Source organism: Desmodus rotundus, chromosome 11, assembly GCF_022682495.2.
Source record: "Desmodus rotundus isolate HL8 chromosome 11, HLdesRot8A.1, whole genome shotgun sequence".
NCBI classification, from domain to species: domain Eukaryota; kingdom Metazoa; phylum Chordata; class Mammalia; order Chiroptera; family Phyllostomidae; genus Desmodus; species Desmodus rotundus.
This window is the reverse complement of record NC_071397.1, coordinates 15,869,894-15,887,763: the sequence shown is the minus strand read 5'-3', so window position 1 is coordinate 15,887,763 and position 17,870 is coordinate 15,869,894. Positions and strand designations below refer to the sequence as shown.

General features: G+C 46.0%; 1 protein-coding gene across 5 annotated transcripts in view; it reads right to left on the bottom strand.

Annotated features, from left to right (window-relative positions):
• TFAP2B (transcription factor AP-2 beta) overlaps positions 1-17,204 on the bottom strand; it is a 29,124-nt gene extending 11,920 nt beyond the window's left edge. For 2 of the 5 annotated variants that reach the window (XR_008425539.2, XM_024557743.4), the window contains exons 1-4: positions 16,872-17,204; positions 13,831-13,857; positions 12,114-12,572; positions 7,304-7,364 (exon numbers count right to left, since the gene is read on the bottom strand). Coding sequence is in view for 4 of the 5 variants with exons in the window: in XM_024557743.4 (XP_024413511.1) it covers positions 7,304-7,364; positions 12,114-12,572; positions 13,831-13,857; positions 16,872-16,952 (628 nt within the window). In the remaining variant the exon portion in view is untranslated. Of the gene's footprint in view, positions 1-7,303; positions 7,365-12,113; positions 12,573-13,830; positions 13,858-15,179; positions 15,480-15,973; positions 15,994-16,871 lie in introns of those variants that run through there. The other 3 variants (XM_053913877.1, XM_053913876.1, XM_053913875.1) reach the window with 3 other exon arrangements.
• Between the last annotated feature and the right edge of the window lie 666 nt (positions 17,205-17,870).

The following is a 17,870-nucleotide window of genomic DNA, read 5'->3' as shown; positions in this document are numbered from 1 at the left end:
CCGTCACTCCTCTGGAAATTTACCCCGGGTGTGTGTAGACACCTGAGTGTCGCTTCCCACGCCCTGCTCGAGACACAAACCAGTAAAACCTGCAACCCAGAGTTTGGACTGTGCTCTGAAGCCGGGCAAATCCTATTCCGTCACATGCTGGCTGTGTGACCTTAGACATCTCCCTGAACCTCTCTGAGTCTTGGTTTCCCCCTCTGTCGCCTGAGGATAACCACATGTGGTGTGAAACCGGAAGGTGACTGTCACTATGAATGACAGGAAATGGTAATGCCAAGGGTCTTTGTGGGAACCCCTCCCCCTTTTGCCGATGGGGAGGGTCATCACTGGAGCGGATCGGGAGGGCAGGCCCATCGGATGCTGGGCCCAAGAACAGCCAAGTAATACCATTTCCAGGGAAGGCTGGGCCCCAAAGAGCTGCTGGTTCCTCCAAAGTGGATCCCAGTCTTCCCTACATCATAACAACAGAGTCATTTAGAAATGAACCCAGGTGCTTCTCTCCACTGAAAGCAATTCTGCAGTGACATGAATTTTGTTTACAAATTAACATAAAGCAAAGCACCGGCTGGTGATTGTTTGGAGCAGTTATGATTTACAACAGGTGCCCTGATCAATCAACCAATCACTCTAATTCATATGAGCTGCAGTCTTGCCTTGCCCCAGTTGTTTCATTTCGGCAAGTAATTGATAACAAACCGCACTCAAGGTATGTTTTATGCAGAAGTTAATAAGAGCTGACAGCTGGTTGCCACTGCTACCCAGGCGCACTCAGTCTCTCCAGCCTGTATTTCTGTTTAATTGTTTCAGTGTCATCTGTACCTCAGGAAGAGGTGGGGCGCAGGAGAACCAGAAGGCTGCGAACGAGGAGCGGTGTGAATGGTCAACTCCCAGTTCCTGGCGCCTCTCACTCCCTTGGACTTCTACACTGCTGTACCCCATTTTCTTTCTGCAGGCTCTAGAAGCCACTGGGCTGGCAACTTTTCCTCCTCACTTGCCCTGCACCTTAGCTTCTTCCACTGGGTTATGAAGCCTCCAGATATTGAAACAGTATTTGTTGTTCACTAGTCCAGGGGATTTATTGAAACATGCATCCGGCATGAAAAAGGAGGCTTCCATTCCCCCTCTTAATAAAGACTCTGTCTCACCCTATAGTCCTGGTAGTGGAAAGAGATGCTCTTTTGGCCATTTGAAGTCTAGAACCCTGTATTTCAAACAAGTCGTATAATTTCCCTTGTATAGAACAAACTAACCAACACAATATTTTTGTAACAGCTTATTCTCTACCACAGATTCCAGACCTCCACGACTGTTTAGAGACTCCTAAAAGCCAGTTAGGCCCCAAATCTATTAGATACTATTGTATCGAGCATTTTACAAAGACATGGTGGAAAAGGAATTTCCTAGGATAGTAGGTGTGCGGACTGAAGCATTCCCTTTTGCTACTTCTTAGCAGATGTTTTCAGATTTCTGGCTCTGTCCATAGAGTCCAAGACCTTGTTGCAGGGCAGATGAGTGATACTAAGTAACAGAGTGGATCTTGCACACGGACATGGTAGTGGTGGGGAGTTACACAGGGGCTTCCTTCTTACTCATTCCCCTCATATTCTCATCAGTGAAGTTGCTTCTCATATGAGAGTGAACCAATGAAAAATTGAAGTGTGAGTGTTAATTAAATTCGAGTAAACTATGGAGTTAAATTCACTTAATAGATTGGGGTGGGAACGTCTATAATTTAATTCTTTTTAGCAGCATCCATATCTACTTTAATCTATCTCATTGCTCACAGCGGTTCTGATGTCCATATTTCAGATTCATATTCGAGCACTATAAACAATTCATGGTCATGGGAACTGACATTAGATAGCATTGGAACACTGTTCTCCAAAATATAGATGGCCCTTTGTATTTTCAACAAGGTATGAACTACAGGAATAAAGTGTATAAAAATCTCATATTTGAACTCAGCAACATTTTTATATTTAAATACTAAGAATATTTTAACAGAATAAAACCCCACTAAGCTGAAAGCGGTAAATTTAGTTCCTAGTTCCCAGATAACTGAATATCTCCTGAGGATTGGAATTTTATCTGCTTCTCAAAGTCCCAGATGCCAAATCTCTTAAAAAAGCGAGGCCTTTAGAGACACTTCATAACCTGCCCTCTAACTTCACTATTGCTAATTTCCTGATTTACCTGACAAGAGCTATTTCCTTCTGGGAATGTATATTGCTCCCTCCTGTGGGCTGTACCTTCCTTTCTGCATATACATTATCACCTAAATATCACCAATCCAGCCAGCCTCTGACAACACACTGCTGTCTGGGGTGGGGGTGGGCTGGTTTTTTTTTTTTTTTTTTTTTCATCCTTAGACAACTATTTGAACAGACATGCTTCAGATATTTCCATTTTTTTAATTTAAGCATCAATCATATTCCTATCCTCTATTTTCTCATCCTCAGGTTATAAGACTCTTTTCCACCCTGACCTTAGCACTGGTCACCTAGACTAGAGCCGAACACATTTCTCGTCCCAACTTTCCTTTAAGTCCATGGTGGCACTGTTATCATCTACCTTCCCCTCCACTCTCACATCTGTTTAGCTCAGCTGATTAACCCTATATTTTATTCTTGGTCTTTTCCCTTCTGCTTTCCTCCAGTTTATCAATAAACCCAGAGAGCAACAGGGCCTGGTTGATTTGTTAGTAATTATGAGCACACTGTTCCTGCTCACGGAACCCAGAGATGACTAAGATAGGTTTAAAGCGACAGCAGGAAATGGTAAGGAAATGGAGCATAGCAAAACTCAGCGTGAAGCTTTCAGTTCTTTACATGTTTACAATTTTCTGTGCATACATTAAAACTGGGGTTTTTTTCCCCCCTCTTCAGTTCTCCGTTGGGTAGCAGAGCTAACTTCTGGATGGAACACCCTCAATACTTGCACTCCTCCTCCATTTCCCCTTGCATTTTGGGGGGAGAGAATAAAAAGGTTTAAAAACTGACCAATATTTCATTACAGTGACTGGAGTTTTATTTAAGAAAGAGAAGAAAAACTGATTAGATAAAATATAATTTATTAATGGAGTACATAGAGCCAAAGTGTTTAAAGACTAGCTCTTAATCTGTATTCTTTAAACTTAAGCATGAAATTGTATCTTTGAGATCTTTGTGTCTGCCTGGAAACAGACCCTCTGTGAATCTGATCTGCTGGTGGGAGAAAAGAGGAGAAGTAGATTCAAGGGTTAAGTCCTCCTGAAAGGTACATGGACTTAAGTATATAAACTATACCAGGAATCCTCCAGGAGGTAGAGTATTGCTTGAAATAATTACTTCTCACCAGCAAAGCACCCCTTTCCTTATACTTGCATTGTTTCTCACCTACCTGAGGGTTAAATTATATACATATATCTCAAGTGTATAAATGTAAGTGATAAAATCCTGGAAAGAAAAATTAAAGGATTCCCACAAAGAAAGCTGGAACATAAAATAGCTACAAACATCCACTGTTGGTAACCTTTAGGGGTAAAGTCTAAGAGGCTGGAAACTGAGTTTGGTCCCATCATTCACTTGACATGTGGGACCTTGAGAAAGTCATTTTTCTACTCTCTGTCTGGGTTTCCACTCGGGGGGTGGTGAGGGAGGTGGTTAGGAAGAGGGTATAACCTTTGTAGCTTGGAAATCCTACGGACTCTGATTACTCCCTGGGTGGCTGGAACGTACCTCAGGGTTCCTGCTTGAATACTCAGTGGATCCAAGTCAGCTCTGGAAAGCCAAACCTCCTCTGAGAGGAAACTCATATCCTTCCAGAGGCACTGACAGATTCTCTGTACTTCTTTACCTTTTAAGTCAGAAGGAAGAATCCCCCAAAAATCCACTGTAATTGCAATCGGCGATTTTCTTATTCTCCCCCACTCCAGAGAAAGTCCACACCCATTAATGTGTGTGTATGTGGAGGGGTGGGGGAAGGGGCCAGAACTAACAGGGAAAAAACTGGGAGAGAGCGGAGACTGAGCTGAGTCTAACCAAACAGGATATCCCTAAGACCAATGAAAATGCCCCACAGTCACAGCATTTGAACTTGGACTCCAGCCACACTTGCCTTTCCAAGAAATCCCAGGGTTTTTGTGTGTGTGTTTTTTTCTGCCTAAGGTGTCAAACCAATTGCATATTGGCCTCTGACTGCACCAAAAACTTTTTCATAAAGCCTAGGTGAGCCTTTTTTTTTTTTTAAGTTGGACTGTAGGATGCTGGCAGTGATCGTGGTATTAGCTGGGCACCATCCTGCCTGCCCCCTCCCCGCGACAGCCCAGATTCCCAATCTTAACAGAACTGAGAGTTAAGAATGATTTTTTAATGTCTCGTTGGATTTTTAGACTGCTAATGTACCGAATCCTTCTCATTATTACTTTATTGATTGCTCATTGACCAGCCCCCTTCAAATCGTATTAACCACCCTCTGCCGGTTTAGATTAGGAGAGTTTAAAAGCACCTTTCATTATTCCCCCCAGTCCTGCCATGGAGTTGAGACTCTGAGATTTGGCAGCTTAATGGGATCTCTAATGGGGCAGCTAAGAGGAGAGGGGCCACGGTCCCTGCCGATTGCATTAATAGCTCAAAGGGGGCCAATACAGAAAATTAGCCGTAAACGAGCTCTGGAGATCCTCAAATGAAAGAGCCATTTATCACGCTGGCTACCTTCACTCCACTCGTTTGCTCTCTCTACTGGGAACAACTCATTTCCTCTTAACTAAATTACTTCAGAAATGTCAGCTAAGCCCAGATAGCAAACATAACAAGAGACTTAGCCTATAATCCATGGTGTGATATCCACACAGGTGAAAAATTGGACTGGTTAAATTTTAGAGGTGGGTGCTTCCATAATGAGAGAGAGGGAGGGAGGGAGGGAGATCCTTTATGCCTAAATTTCTAAATTTTCTGGCTTTACAAGCACAGACAGAGACACCAAAACCTGCGCCAGTTGGGGAACTTTTATTAACATGTTAGAATTTTAAAAATCTCTTTAAAAGCCCATTGGAAAATAAAGGAAGCAACTGAGTCCCCTGCCAGTTGTTGAAATGTAGAATATTTTGTTGAGAAAACTTTCTTACCTTCTCTTTTATGACATTAATCTTTTGGAAGCATCCCTCATAAAGGTGGAGGAAGGAGCAAAGTTGGGAGGGAGACCAGAGAGCAGAGAAGGAGTTAATGAACCCATAACATTATTTTAAGTGGTTCATAGTGATTTAGAAAAATAAATCAACCACTTATTCTTATTTTGCCCATGGCTCTCTAAAGATAAAAATAAGATATTAGGGTCTTTTCTTCATGTAATAAAGCATCCCTAAAATATCAAATAATAGAGTTTTAGCCTAACACTTCAATTCACGCCATACTCCCTAAATCGATAAGGTGACAGGAGTGCCACTTACGTGTTTCAGTTGCACATTAAAAAAAAAAAAGTTTGGGGGCCATGCAAAGTAACACACGTTTCAAAACAAAACCAATTAACTTTAGTCAACATTCCCCTTTTCTTATTCCTGAGCAATGCATTCCTTATGCATAAATATTCACATTCTGCTGACAAACACACACAAGCCCTGGGAGGAAAGCATCACACATCCAGGACTAGTTTCAGCTCCCTTTGGCTAGGCAGGCTACGTTTGGAATATTTTTATGGGCCTGGCTATTAATAGCATTTCTGATTGGTCATCGGTTGGGCATGCCCACTGCCAGTCCAAATGCTATTTCTAGGATACGGACCCCTAAGCTAAGGAGTTCTAGCTTTTCACGAAAACGGAGGGGGAACTAAAACAAAAGAAGAAACAAAACCAGCCAATGGAGAATTGCGTCCCAGCCCTACCCCACCATTCCCTCGTCAACCAGCAATTAACCAACAGAGGAGACCCAAGAGGATGTGGTGAAAGTGAGCTATCAGCACAGCTGCGAATCTAAGCGCACAGACACCCAAGCAAACCCAAAAGCTGGCACCAAAAACCGAACCGATACTATCTAAAGAAGAGAGGGAGAGATGTTTGAAGCAACACTTAAATACTTTTGCCCCAAACCTTTCTATTCTCCAGATATTACATTCCAAAGCCAAATGGCATCATTTTAAGTGCAGCTTCTACCACCCACCTCCCACCTCTCAGAGCGACTTTCTCTGCCCTTGTAAAAGAAGAAAATTTAGAATGTCTCTCCCTTTCTGGAATCCTTACTTCACAGCCCTCCTACTACACCAGCTTGACTCTAGATTATTTTCCAAAATATCTTTTCTTTTCATTGTTTTTGGGAAAGTCTTGTGGCCCCAATGAATCATAAATCACTGAAGCTAGGAACTGTTGACACCAAACATAAGGACAGGTCTTCTCCAGCACGGATAGGAAAGGGTTACTGTAGTTAAAACTGTATCTCCAAACACCAGTCCTTGCGATAATTAAAGATTGTTCTGTTTACAAATTCGAGCTCCTAAATTTGTGGCATGTGAGTGACATTCGGGCTTTGCGACAGCCACACTAATCGCCAGGCATTCTCTCAGTGACTGTCAGAGAAGAGGGGGGAAAAGTTAAGCAGCTGCAATACGCCCAAAATGAGTTATTGTAATTACATTTAATTAGTTTAATTAGTTAATTATTTTGCTTACAGCTGTACAAGAGACTGCAAACATTTGTTAATATCACATGCCCTTTAACAGTATGGGGTGATTCCACAGTCACACTAAATCATGAACGCATATGTAGGAAGATTTGGAAATGTGCATAGGCTGTCTCAGCTTCTCAGGATGCGCATATTTAGCAACACATTTGGCACAATTAAAAAAATAAGAAACAACTCATGAAACACAGAGTACTGGGAACAAAATTACCACCAAAAAATCAAATACAAAAACCAGGAGAGAAGGAACTATCTCAATGACCTAAGGCTTAGTTCAGCAAACTCCAGTTATCAATGAAATAATTACAGTACATTTTGAAAGGAGTGTTTCCCAGCTACTTCCATACATGATGGTAGTTCAGTTATTTAAGATAGTGTCTAGAATTGCTACCAAACGTACCATCAGAAAAAACAGCAATAGTCTCTGTCCCTCTCTCTCTCTCACCCGGGTTTCTACCTGCGGTTTTCCCTCCTCCCTCCCCATTTCCTTCTTCCCGACATGCCCCTGCACCCACACGGCTGCTGTTCTGTAATTGTGAACAAACATTTGTATCCGATAAAATAATGAAGTCCCCCCAAAGTGAAAACTCATCATAAAGACATGAATGCACAGGAGAACTTCGTTTACTTTTGGGGGGAATAATCCGTACCTTTCTTTATGACAGATTGGTCCAATAGATTCATGCCGCTGTTATTGGCATCTTCGACTGACTGTGAATATAAAAACATCACTATTCAAATTGACTGGATATTAAAGAATCACACACATAAATCATGTCATTCCAAACTGGAGTTTCTGTTATTTCCATTTATATTAATTCACAAAGGGAGGTTTTATTAGTATCAGTATTATCTCCAAACCAACACAGAGATGAAATTCACCCAAATTATACACTCTTCCAGTGGAAGAAGAGGAGAAAGGAAACTGTGAGAGACTTCTGGGATGTAATATTGGTTGAGCTACTATATTAAACAGATATTACATAGACATATAAACTTTTATATTACTTGCTCTTATGAATTATGAAAATTTGGCAACAGCTGAAAATATTTCACCAATACTAGTAAGGGCAATTTCAGTTTTCTATTGTATCCCAGTGTATCTTAACTCTAGAGTCACTTTACCAATACATAATAGTTTACATTATGGGATTTTAATTAAAGTCTGAGCAGCTTGGAATGGCATGCAAACAGCAGCACATAGGAACACGTTTGCAAGGCCCCAGGACCACACACCCACTGAAGTCCACACACATCCCTGTGCGCTATGAACTTCTTGCTGCACAACAGCCCCTCGGAACAACCTGCACTATTTGCTCCCCCTCCCAGCCCTGCTGCGGCTGCTTCCCAGCAAGAAGCACACCTGTTTGGAAGGCAGTAACTAGAGACACAGACACACACACAGGCCCGGATGCTCCCCGTCAGCACCTAGGTAATGCAAAGAGCGTTCATCTTCTATACCAGTTTCACCCCTCCCAAGGAGAGTTTCCACCCTGGGTGTTGGCAGCACTTCTGAAGGGAAATAGCTGTTGGAATGAGTCTCTTACTGTCTAGCTGTGCATACCAGGGCCCCCCAAAGCAGTGGGTTCCCTTCCCTACCCGCTCCCCCCATGAAAATAAATGGTAGTTCTTTCTGAAATGTACAGCTGCTTTTCTTGATCCACAGAAATCTAAAGTTGGACCAATTTGTCACCCACACTTCAGAGAAGTGAAAAGCAAAGGGCTTGAGAATGAGGCGGTGTTTTCACAGTGCCCGCCACCTGGTCATGCTGTATCCCCAGGCAAGGTGGGTGTTCCTCAAAAGGCAGAGACCATCTCCCCCAAACAAGCAGCGTATCAGAAACGAGATGATCTAATCACAGAGGGTGCCCGTTCATTTGTTTTTTTTTTTTTTGGTTTTTAATGGTCACTCTTCTTTCCTCAGAAAGGTGAGGACAAAATTATTCTTCGCAGTAAGAACCGTTTTCCATGTTGCGACATGCCATGTAAATCTTAAGAAATAGTGAAAAGCCTTTTAAAGAATAACTTCATGTAACTTGTTTGAAACTCCTCAGGAGACCCCACCACGCCACGCGCCCACACACAAGATTCACAACTCTCTATGCCCACGTGCCTGCACTGGCAACATGGCCACGCAGGACAGAGACGCTCGCCTGTGTCTGTGGGGTGGGGGGCACAGTCGCGATCCCACCGGCCTGGACCAGGGCGCCCCCACACCTCACCCTCACGTCCCTACGTAAATATGTATATACGCCTCATCAGCGACGTGGGGTAGTTGTGGTAGTTAATGAGAAGGCTCTTGTCTGATTTTCTATCTAATTACGGCCGCCTGCTGGGTTTTTGTACAGGATATTCACGCAGCATGCTGGCGCTTAATCGTCACGGGGAGGGTCGTAAAGATTTAATTAGGACTGCATGCGGAAGCACAGAAAAACAACTCAGACTCGTAATTACTAGACTTCTTTAGTTAAAAGTGATACCAGGGGTTGCTTTAAGACACTAGGGTGTGTTTGAGTGTGTGCGTGTATGTGTATGCGCGCGTGTCCGTGCGCGCGCGCGTGTCGGGAGGTTTGACTTAACATCCTGATGTTGTTTGGACTCGTGGGTGGCAGAGGTGATGAGAGGTTAGAGAGCAAAATCGGAAGAAGAAAAGAGGTGCTCCTGGTAGCTACACAAACTCCAGACTAGGTGTCATCTCGGTCCCTCTTTCTTTCTCATGCTGGTTTTCTGAGTTTTTAACACTGTCCCTCCCCACCCTCTCTCTCCCTCCCTCTCTCTCTCTCTCTCTCTCACACACACACACACACACACACGCACACACACACATTGGGTGAAATGTAGCATACCCAGAACCCAAACAGCGATTTGCTAGTTTAATAGCCCCTGTAAGTAAATTGAAATAGAAATTGACAGGGTTTTATAGTTTCACTTAAAAAATATTAGTAGCATTTGGTTAATTAGCTCTCCTTCTCTCGTGGTTGGGGCGGTGGCCATGCGTGTGTGTGTGTGTGTGTGTGTGTGTGTGTCTGGATCACACAACAGCCCCCCCAGGTGAGTACTCAAGGTTGCAAGGCCCGTTGCCAGGCAGCACCTTTGGGATCAATGTGATGGGCAGCTGGGGTGGGGATAGAGGGGGTCTGGAACTCACACTAGGCCCTTGAGATGGAACAAGTGACTAAGGTCCAGGCTCAGGCACTCTCTGGTCACTTCTTTATAGCCAACCCATTCCGTAGCTGCAGGGAACAATGAAACCCCCACGGGTTAGTGTAACTTTGGCCCCAGGGCTCCAGATCCTGAAGTCTGAAGTGGAACCTCTGGATTCTGGGGGCTGGTCCTACGTATACCTTCTCTCCCCTGTCTTCCTTTGTCACCTGCCCTGTGTCAAGTCAGTCTGGGACAGGTGAGAGGTTGTCTACCCTGCAACCCTTTGCACTGGAGGCCTCCCCACTTCACCGGAAGGCCGGCTGAGATGCTTCTAGGGAATGAACGGGACAGAAGTGCGGTGGGGAGGAGAACGTTCAAGGCCTGGGCCTGCAATTACTCTCGTTTCAGCTCTCTTCACCTCTGCCATAGGGTTTCCAGGTCAGCAGCAACTCAACTCGGCCTGACTCACCTCTTTGACAGGGGTGTTCTCCCAAATGCACAAACCTGGCCCTGTTTTTCTCTCACCCTTTGCATTTGGCCAAACACTCAAAACTCTTCACAACTATATATTTAAAGATCCAAAATCAAATAAGTCCGTTTCCTTTCTGGAGGGAATTCCTATGTTGGGTCACCTGAGCCCCCCCACCCCTGGGCCAGAGGGTGAGGGTGACAGCCAGTGCTAGCCATTGCCAACAGCAATGAGGATGGGCTGATCCACTTTCATTATCTAGCACTTTGAACCTTACTCAGGAAGGTTAATTTAAAAACTCCCCCCAGACACACATTACTCCAATGCATTGAAAAGCCCAGAACTATTAAATATTTCCTTTCTCATATGATATTCTGAAATGAGCAATATCTTCAGACAGCGACAGCCAAGCTCGGTTAAATCAACAAAACCGTCATTCTTATTACTGTAAGTAAATTCAGCCACAAATCAGGTGGTACCGCCATTTTTGGAAATAATAAATTACCGAATTTCTTTTAAAACAATAAACCATGACGGGCTATGCATAGACAGCATTTGATGCAGCCACCACATTTTACTGTTCAAAATACATTCTTCCATCAAAGTAGAGAAGAAGGACTTGCGCACCCTTTTCCCCTTCCCATTTTTGTTTTCCTTTGCTTCAGATGTATGTCTAAAATGATGCATAATGTATACAACTATGCCAATGAGACCAAAGTGTCAATTAAATACCTTTCAACCCTATTTATCTTTCCTGGAGACTATTTAAACTAAAGAGCAAAAGCAGACCTGCTCAGAATCACCCAGACAGGTTTTAGAAACCATTTCTTTGATGTTTCTTTGTTTAGTTTAATCAAGTATTCTCAACCAAATCAGGCTCCATTGTGTAGGTTGCAGATGGGATAGTGTGTGGGTAGGGGGAGTGTTTTGAGCCTTTTGTTTTAAGAAATAAACACGTGATGCCTTTCAATTGGGATGGCGGCATTGAGGAGAGGAGAGTATTAATGGAGGGAGGGTACTGAAGAGGGATGTGCAGAATATTGCTCCACGGTTGTTTAATGGACCAAAAGGGGAAAAGAATCTCTAAAATGGTAGTTGTCCCCATGGATGCCCAAATAGAATTATGTCTTTGTGGGTCTCTCCCCACAAATATTCTATTTATCAGGTGATGACTCTGGAACTCAGTTATCTTGGAAAGGGGTTCTGCAGCTTATGGGGCATTTAGAGTGATACCTGACTTGGACAAATATAGCACATGTTTTTACTCCACTGTGCACTGTCATGCTTAACAAAGTCTGTGCAAATCCAGGAGGAACCTCTGGAGCCCAGAGAGGACCCTGTGCCTCCTGCAGCAGCCCCGGCCCCTAGGCAGTGGGTCTTCACTGGCCAAGTCATCTGGCCAGGCCCACTATGGGACGTGCTTGGGGGGAGGGGTGCGGTGCATTGGGGAGGGTGCCCAGCTTGCTCACACAAAGCGCTGGAGAATAGGAAGGAGCCAGTAGCTACGACAAGACAAAAACATCTACCCTTAATTCTGATGATTCTAAATTATCAAACAACACACATATATTTTCTCCTTCATGATTTCATTTCTAATGGCTCTACCTTTTAAAACTGGACCTCCAGAAACCGCCACCACAGAGCCACACACGTTCGCACACACATAAACAGTTGTATATGCGTGTCCAGGGGTCCTGTTCTAAAGATGGAAACTACCTCCTGGAGAGGAGACAGAGCTGCCCCACCCCCGCTGCTCCTCCCTCCTGGAGCATTCGCTATTTATTTACTGTCTTTTCGTTTGTTTGTTTGTTTGCTTGTTTGTTTGTTTGTTTGGTGGTGGTGGTTACCTGGACGTCTTCCATTCCCGGATGCCCGAGGCCGTGCAGCGAGAGGCTGTCACCCATGCCCGCGTCCAGGCCGTGATGCGCCGAATGCAGCAGCACGTCCGGCCGGCGGACCGAGTGGTAGTCCCTTCGGGGGTCGAGGCCGGAGAGCTGGGGCAAGGCGGCCCGAGGCTGGGGCAGGAGAGAGCCGGCTTCGGAACCCACTTCTTGCCTCTGCCGTTGCCCCCAGGGATGCTGCTGGGGCTGGTGCAGTGGGTTCAGGGAGTAGGGGTCGTTGACGTGGGAGTAGGGGTCCTGGCTCTGGTGGTAAGGGAGCGGCTGGTAGGGGGGCGGGAAGTAGGGCGGCTGGAAGTCTGACGACGGCGTGTGGGACAGCGGCGGGGCGCTCGAGTACGGTCCTTGGGACACCGAGCCCAGCTGGGAGAGCCGCGAGCTGTGGCTCGGGACGCCATCGTGCCGGTCCTGGGAGCGGAGAGGAGCGAGAGAGAGAAAGAAGGAGAGAGAAGGAGAGAGAGGGAGGGAGGGAGGGAGGGAGGGAGAGAGAGAGAGAGAGAGAGAGAGAGAGAGAGAGAGAGAGAGAGAGAGGAAAAAAAACACAAGCGACAAATGGAGAAGCCCGGCTCCTGTACGTTCTTCCCGGGACAGGGGAAGCGAGAATCTGAAACTTACACTGCCAAGTTGACTCAGAGGGCAAATGATTTTTAGCAATTCCAAACGCAAGGCTTTGGGGAGGGAAATGGGGAGAATCACCCACATAACCGACATCTGAGCCTTCAGTTAAGAGTGCAAAGCCAGCAAAAAGGGTGAGGGGGAAATAACTATGGAGGGACATTCTAAATTTCTTAATTAAAAATGTAGAAATCTTACATATAGTGTTTGCTCTTCTGAAGGGTTTAAACAATTTTTTATAACTCTGCCAGAGTTCCCAAGTATAACACAGAAAACTTTATACTATTTGCTGTCCTGCTCCTCCAGTTCAACCTCAACTTGTGCCTTCACCAGAAACCCAGTGGGCTGCCCAGGAGCTCCCTGCACAACCCGATAATTCCAGGAGCTCCCAGGAATCGGCCTGATCTGAGCTCCCAGTCACCCCTCCCTCCCCAAGAGGAATTAATTTAAATAGTGTTTGATTGAAATGGATCTCATTTGAAATCATCTCCTAAGCCCACATTAAGTCGAATTGTGGTTTTAAGGAGTTATTTCTAAGGTTGCTTTTCTATAACTAATGCGATTAACTCTCCAGGGTGTGTTAATGAAGGACCCGAGGTTGCAAGGGGGTGAAAAAGCCCAGACAAGTTACTGCTGGTCCTGTCTGGAGTGGTAAACTGAGTGAAAAAATGAGGGGGTCTGTGTGTGTGTGTGTGTGAGGGGTGTTTAAGTTTCTCCCTCCTCTCTGTGGAAATGCCAAGGTAAAGTCTTCATGGTTCTTTTTGGAGAAATAAATAGACACCTGAATTTCCAAACTGCAATGGCAAATAAAAAGTTTTCTGTTTGGCCTCCCCCCTCCCCAGCTGACTCAAGGAGCTCAGACGGAGAACACACAATGCAGAGAAAAGCAGCTGCAGCCTCGTCCAATTATGGTGCTAAATTACCAAGCCAAAGGCGCTCAGAGGAAGACAGAGACGGAGAGAGTGAGGCACGCACACAGAGACAGAGAGACAGAGAGAGACAGTGAGAGGAGGGAGCATGCAATTCTGGTACAACGTGGATCCAAACTCACCATGGATGAATAGGTGTGGACTAACATCTGGAAAAAAAAGCCTGGTTACTGCTCAAAATCAAACAATGATTAAAAAAAAAAAAATCAAGGAGTCCAGCAGAGAAACGAGCTGGACACAGAAGCAGAGCTTGAGGTGTTTCCAGGACAAGCCATCAAAAAAAAAAAAAAAAAAAAATCCCCCCCACCCCCGAACAAGATTGGCGCTGCCTATCACATAGACGGAGCTGTTCATGGGTCCCTTGCTGTCTTTTTGGCCTTTTTTTTCTTCTGCCGTTCTCCAGGGCTCCAGAAGCAGTCCTCTTCCACCCGAAGCTGGGCTCAGACTGCTCGGGCGCCCCTTCCTCCCTCCGCTTGCCTACACCGCCTCATAATAATTGATATTCATGACTATTAATATTACACGAGTACTTTAAAGGGAGAATGGAGGACAAATGGAGCGTGAAGCAGCAGCGAGCGCAGAGCTCCCCTACTATTGTAAATGACGTTCATTCAGTGGAGAATTACTAGATGTAATCAGACGAGGGGGCTGGCAAAGGCAGACTGGGGAAAAAGTTTAGCAGGAAAGAGGCAGAACTTCAATTAACTGAGCTGGGGACACGCGTAAAGCCGCCTCTGCTTCCTTGGACAGGGCAGTGAGGGAGAGCATCGCTGGGGGCCTGCATAAAACGTGTTCCCGGAGAGGGACTTTCCTAGTGGGAAGAACTGATGGCCCTAGGTGCTTTGTGTGCAGATTAAAAGAACAAAATAAAAAGGCGTTGCCTCATCCTTTGCAGGGGAGAGAAGAGTAAACCGGTGGACCCCAACCCGCGTTGTTTACAGTGACGTTTGCAGACCTTCGCTGAATATTAGCGAATATGCTTATTTGTTGAAGGACAGAGGCCAGGTGGAGGATTTGCATCCCTCGTGCAGCCCTTCCCTCTTTAATGCTCACACAGTCTGTGATTTTTACAGTTTAAAATGTATGCAATCAATCTTCAGGTACACTAAACTTATCCTTTCCAGGCAAAGCCAGGGGCAACAGAAAACCTTTTCGGATATTTCAGGAACCCGTTCAACTGGCTTGACTGCCGTTTCTGTTAAAGTTCAACCTTCCTCCCGACTTAAATAGGCTCCTTCCACCAGGCTGCTGGGCTTCCTATATTTTTGAGCAGAAAATTTAAGCAGCTGGAAATAACTGCACTATTCTGTCTCTCTCTGTCTCTCTCCTCTCTCCCTCCTCCTTCATTCACTGACCCTCTTCCACGCCACCCCTTCCTTTTCCTCTCACCCTCCCTTCTTTCTTCTCTCCCTCCTGTCTCATTTAGGCAGCTCACTTTTCATAATCGAAGAGCGAGTTATATCCTGCTTACTGTTCAGGACGCACTGACGCCTCTCTGTGTGCGCCCCAAGCTGTTCACACCGTGGCATCCTCCCCGCCAGTGTCTTGCCCACTTCGGCCGCTCACACTTTTTTTTTTTAAACGCTATTTCTAGTGTCTTCGACTTTGCCATCATCCCGCCTGTTAAAGAAAGAAAAGGAGGCCGAACCGAAACAGACACAAGCCGGAGAGGCACGGCTCTTCCTTACAGTCACTACATAACCACAAAGAGGAAAGGAAAGGAAGGAAAACTCCAAGCATCAGTCACAGAAAGACCCATCTCTGTCTCTGTCTCTCTCTCTCTCCCTTCCTCTCTCTCTCCCTCCCTCCCTCCCGAAAATTAAGATACAGGGCAGAGCTAGGGGCTCTGGGCGCTGGTGCTGCCTGCGGGGCGCGGCGGGCGAACCCTGCGTCCGGCAGGAACCGGCCCGCGGCGTCGGTCGGTGCTCGCGACCGCGTCTGTGCGCGGCCTGTTCCCAGTATCCGCAGGGCAGCCTGGGGCCGGGCTTTCGCGAGTTACCCCGGAGCGCCGGGGTCGCGTTCCCCCCACTGGTTGCGGGAGCCTCTGTGTGTCCCACCGCGACCGCTTCGTCCGACCAAGCACTGCCCTTGCCCGCCGTCCGGGAGCTTTCTCTCCCTTTCTCCCCTCGTTTCTCCAACGCTCCCCCTCTGCCGTCTCCACCGCTCGCCCTCCAGCTCCGACCTTCCCCTGCCCGAACTCCTCTCCGCCTTTCTCCAGGCTTTTTTCCTTCCCTCCCTCGACGTCTCTGCGGCGTCTTCGCTTACCCCCTTCCCCTTGCACCTAATTTGGGGTCTCCGAGTCCATCCTGCTCCGGAGCGAGGCTCCGCGGGCCGCCGGCAGCCGTTCCCTCCCATCCCGCCGCGCGCCCCGCGCCCCGCACCGCCGCCCGCCGGGCCTGGGAGCCGCCCCGCGGTGCCTTCGCCCGGCAGCCGAGACTGGGCGGACTTCGCGGGCGCGGCCCGGTGCCTCCAGCAGCAGGCGCCTCGGGCGGCGGGCAACTGCTCCCGCCGGAGGGAGAGTTAAGCTAGAGAACCCTGTGCACGGAACAAGGGCAGCACTTTTCGCTAAAAATGGCCCAACGCGGGGTGGTTTGGACGCTCTGACCCGCAAAGAAGCAAAACCCAAGAAAAAGAGGAAAAAAAATTGTGGCTGCTCCTTGGCTTGTGCTCTACCGACACCCCTCTATCTACCTCCCTCTTTTTAATTTTCCGCCCTCTACTTGGATCCGTTTGTTATCGATTTCAGGAATTTTATTGAAAATAAAAATTAAAAGCCCGAGTCTGTTACCAATGAGGCTTGAAAACTTAATTCTCTCCCACACTTAAGACGAGGAGAGCCTCTGCCTTTAGCAGTCTCTCTTTTCTCTGCCCACCTTCCTCACCGGAGTCTGGGGGGGGCGGTAGGTTCGAGGAAGAGAGAAGGAAAAATAAAAGAAATAAAAGAGAAATCTTCTAAGTTACAGTAGTCGGACTGCAGCCTCAAAGTGCTCTTTCAGAATAGCAAAGTCTGCCCAAACCAGCTTTTCTAAAACTTAGAGAAAGCTGAAAAAACCGACCGGAGATCTGCGAGTAAATAGCTTAAAAATATATATCAGCTGGGGTGTCAAGAAGCTCAAATTCTCTATCTGCAAAACTCTAAGATGCATCTGGGGTGGCGGCTCACCTCATAGATATCTTCGTACTTGACATTCTCCACGAGCTTCCAGAGCATGATGGCAGCCTGGTCTCTAGGAGGTGAGTGCATTCATGTGAGGAGCAGATGTCTGGCTTCTCAGGACTCTGCTCTGTGATGATCCATCTATAATTGGAAATGGGGGATACACACCAAATCCGACGCTCCTCTCCCATCGCAACTTATATCTGTTGTCTCAAACAATAGGCTGGAGAAGTAAGCCTCAGCAGAGAGGAAAACATTATTACACACACAGGAGTTAGATGCAACCCACAGACATATATATTATAAAAATCATAAACATATATTTACACCCAGAGACCCACATTTAGTTATATAAGCACCCCTGGGTCACATAGTCTACAGACTCTAAACATGCATTTAAAGGAGAGATGGTTGTTCCGTGTGATTAATGTAAATATACACATTTAAAAAACTCTCATTGAAAATGATGAATCATTGTAGCCATTAACTAAAGTCTTTAAAATTCACAATGAGAAACGAGGGGGCCAACACTCTCCCGTTTGCTATCTAGATTTTAAAAAGGAGACCATTATTGAGATTTTAAAACAGAAACTCCTATTCTTGTGTGTTCCGCAGGAGGGTGTTTTGAAAGCTGGATTTGGGGGTTTTAAGGGTGATCTCTCTGTGCGGATGGTCACACAACTTTTTTTCAACGGTACCTCTGTCACTATGGAACAAAAAGCCAGCTCATTTCTAATATTGCTGGTCATTTTGTTCAACATATGGGGTAACTTAAATACTGTATGAACACCCCAGTCTTTACTGTGTTCATTTTAGGGGTCGTTGGTATGTATTTTCAACAGATTCCACTTGCTATTTTTTCTTGGCTTGGAGTCTCCATTTTATGAAGATTTTTTTCCCTCCTTTTTTCAGTTGTTGGCAGCAACATAGGCACACACACAGGTCTACACAATGAATTTGGAACCTTCTTTGCAGAGACATAGCACATTTTATATTTACATCTGT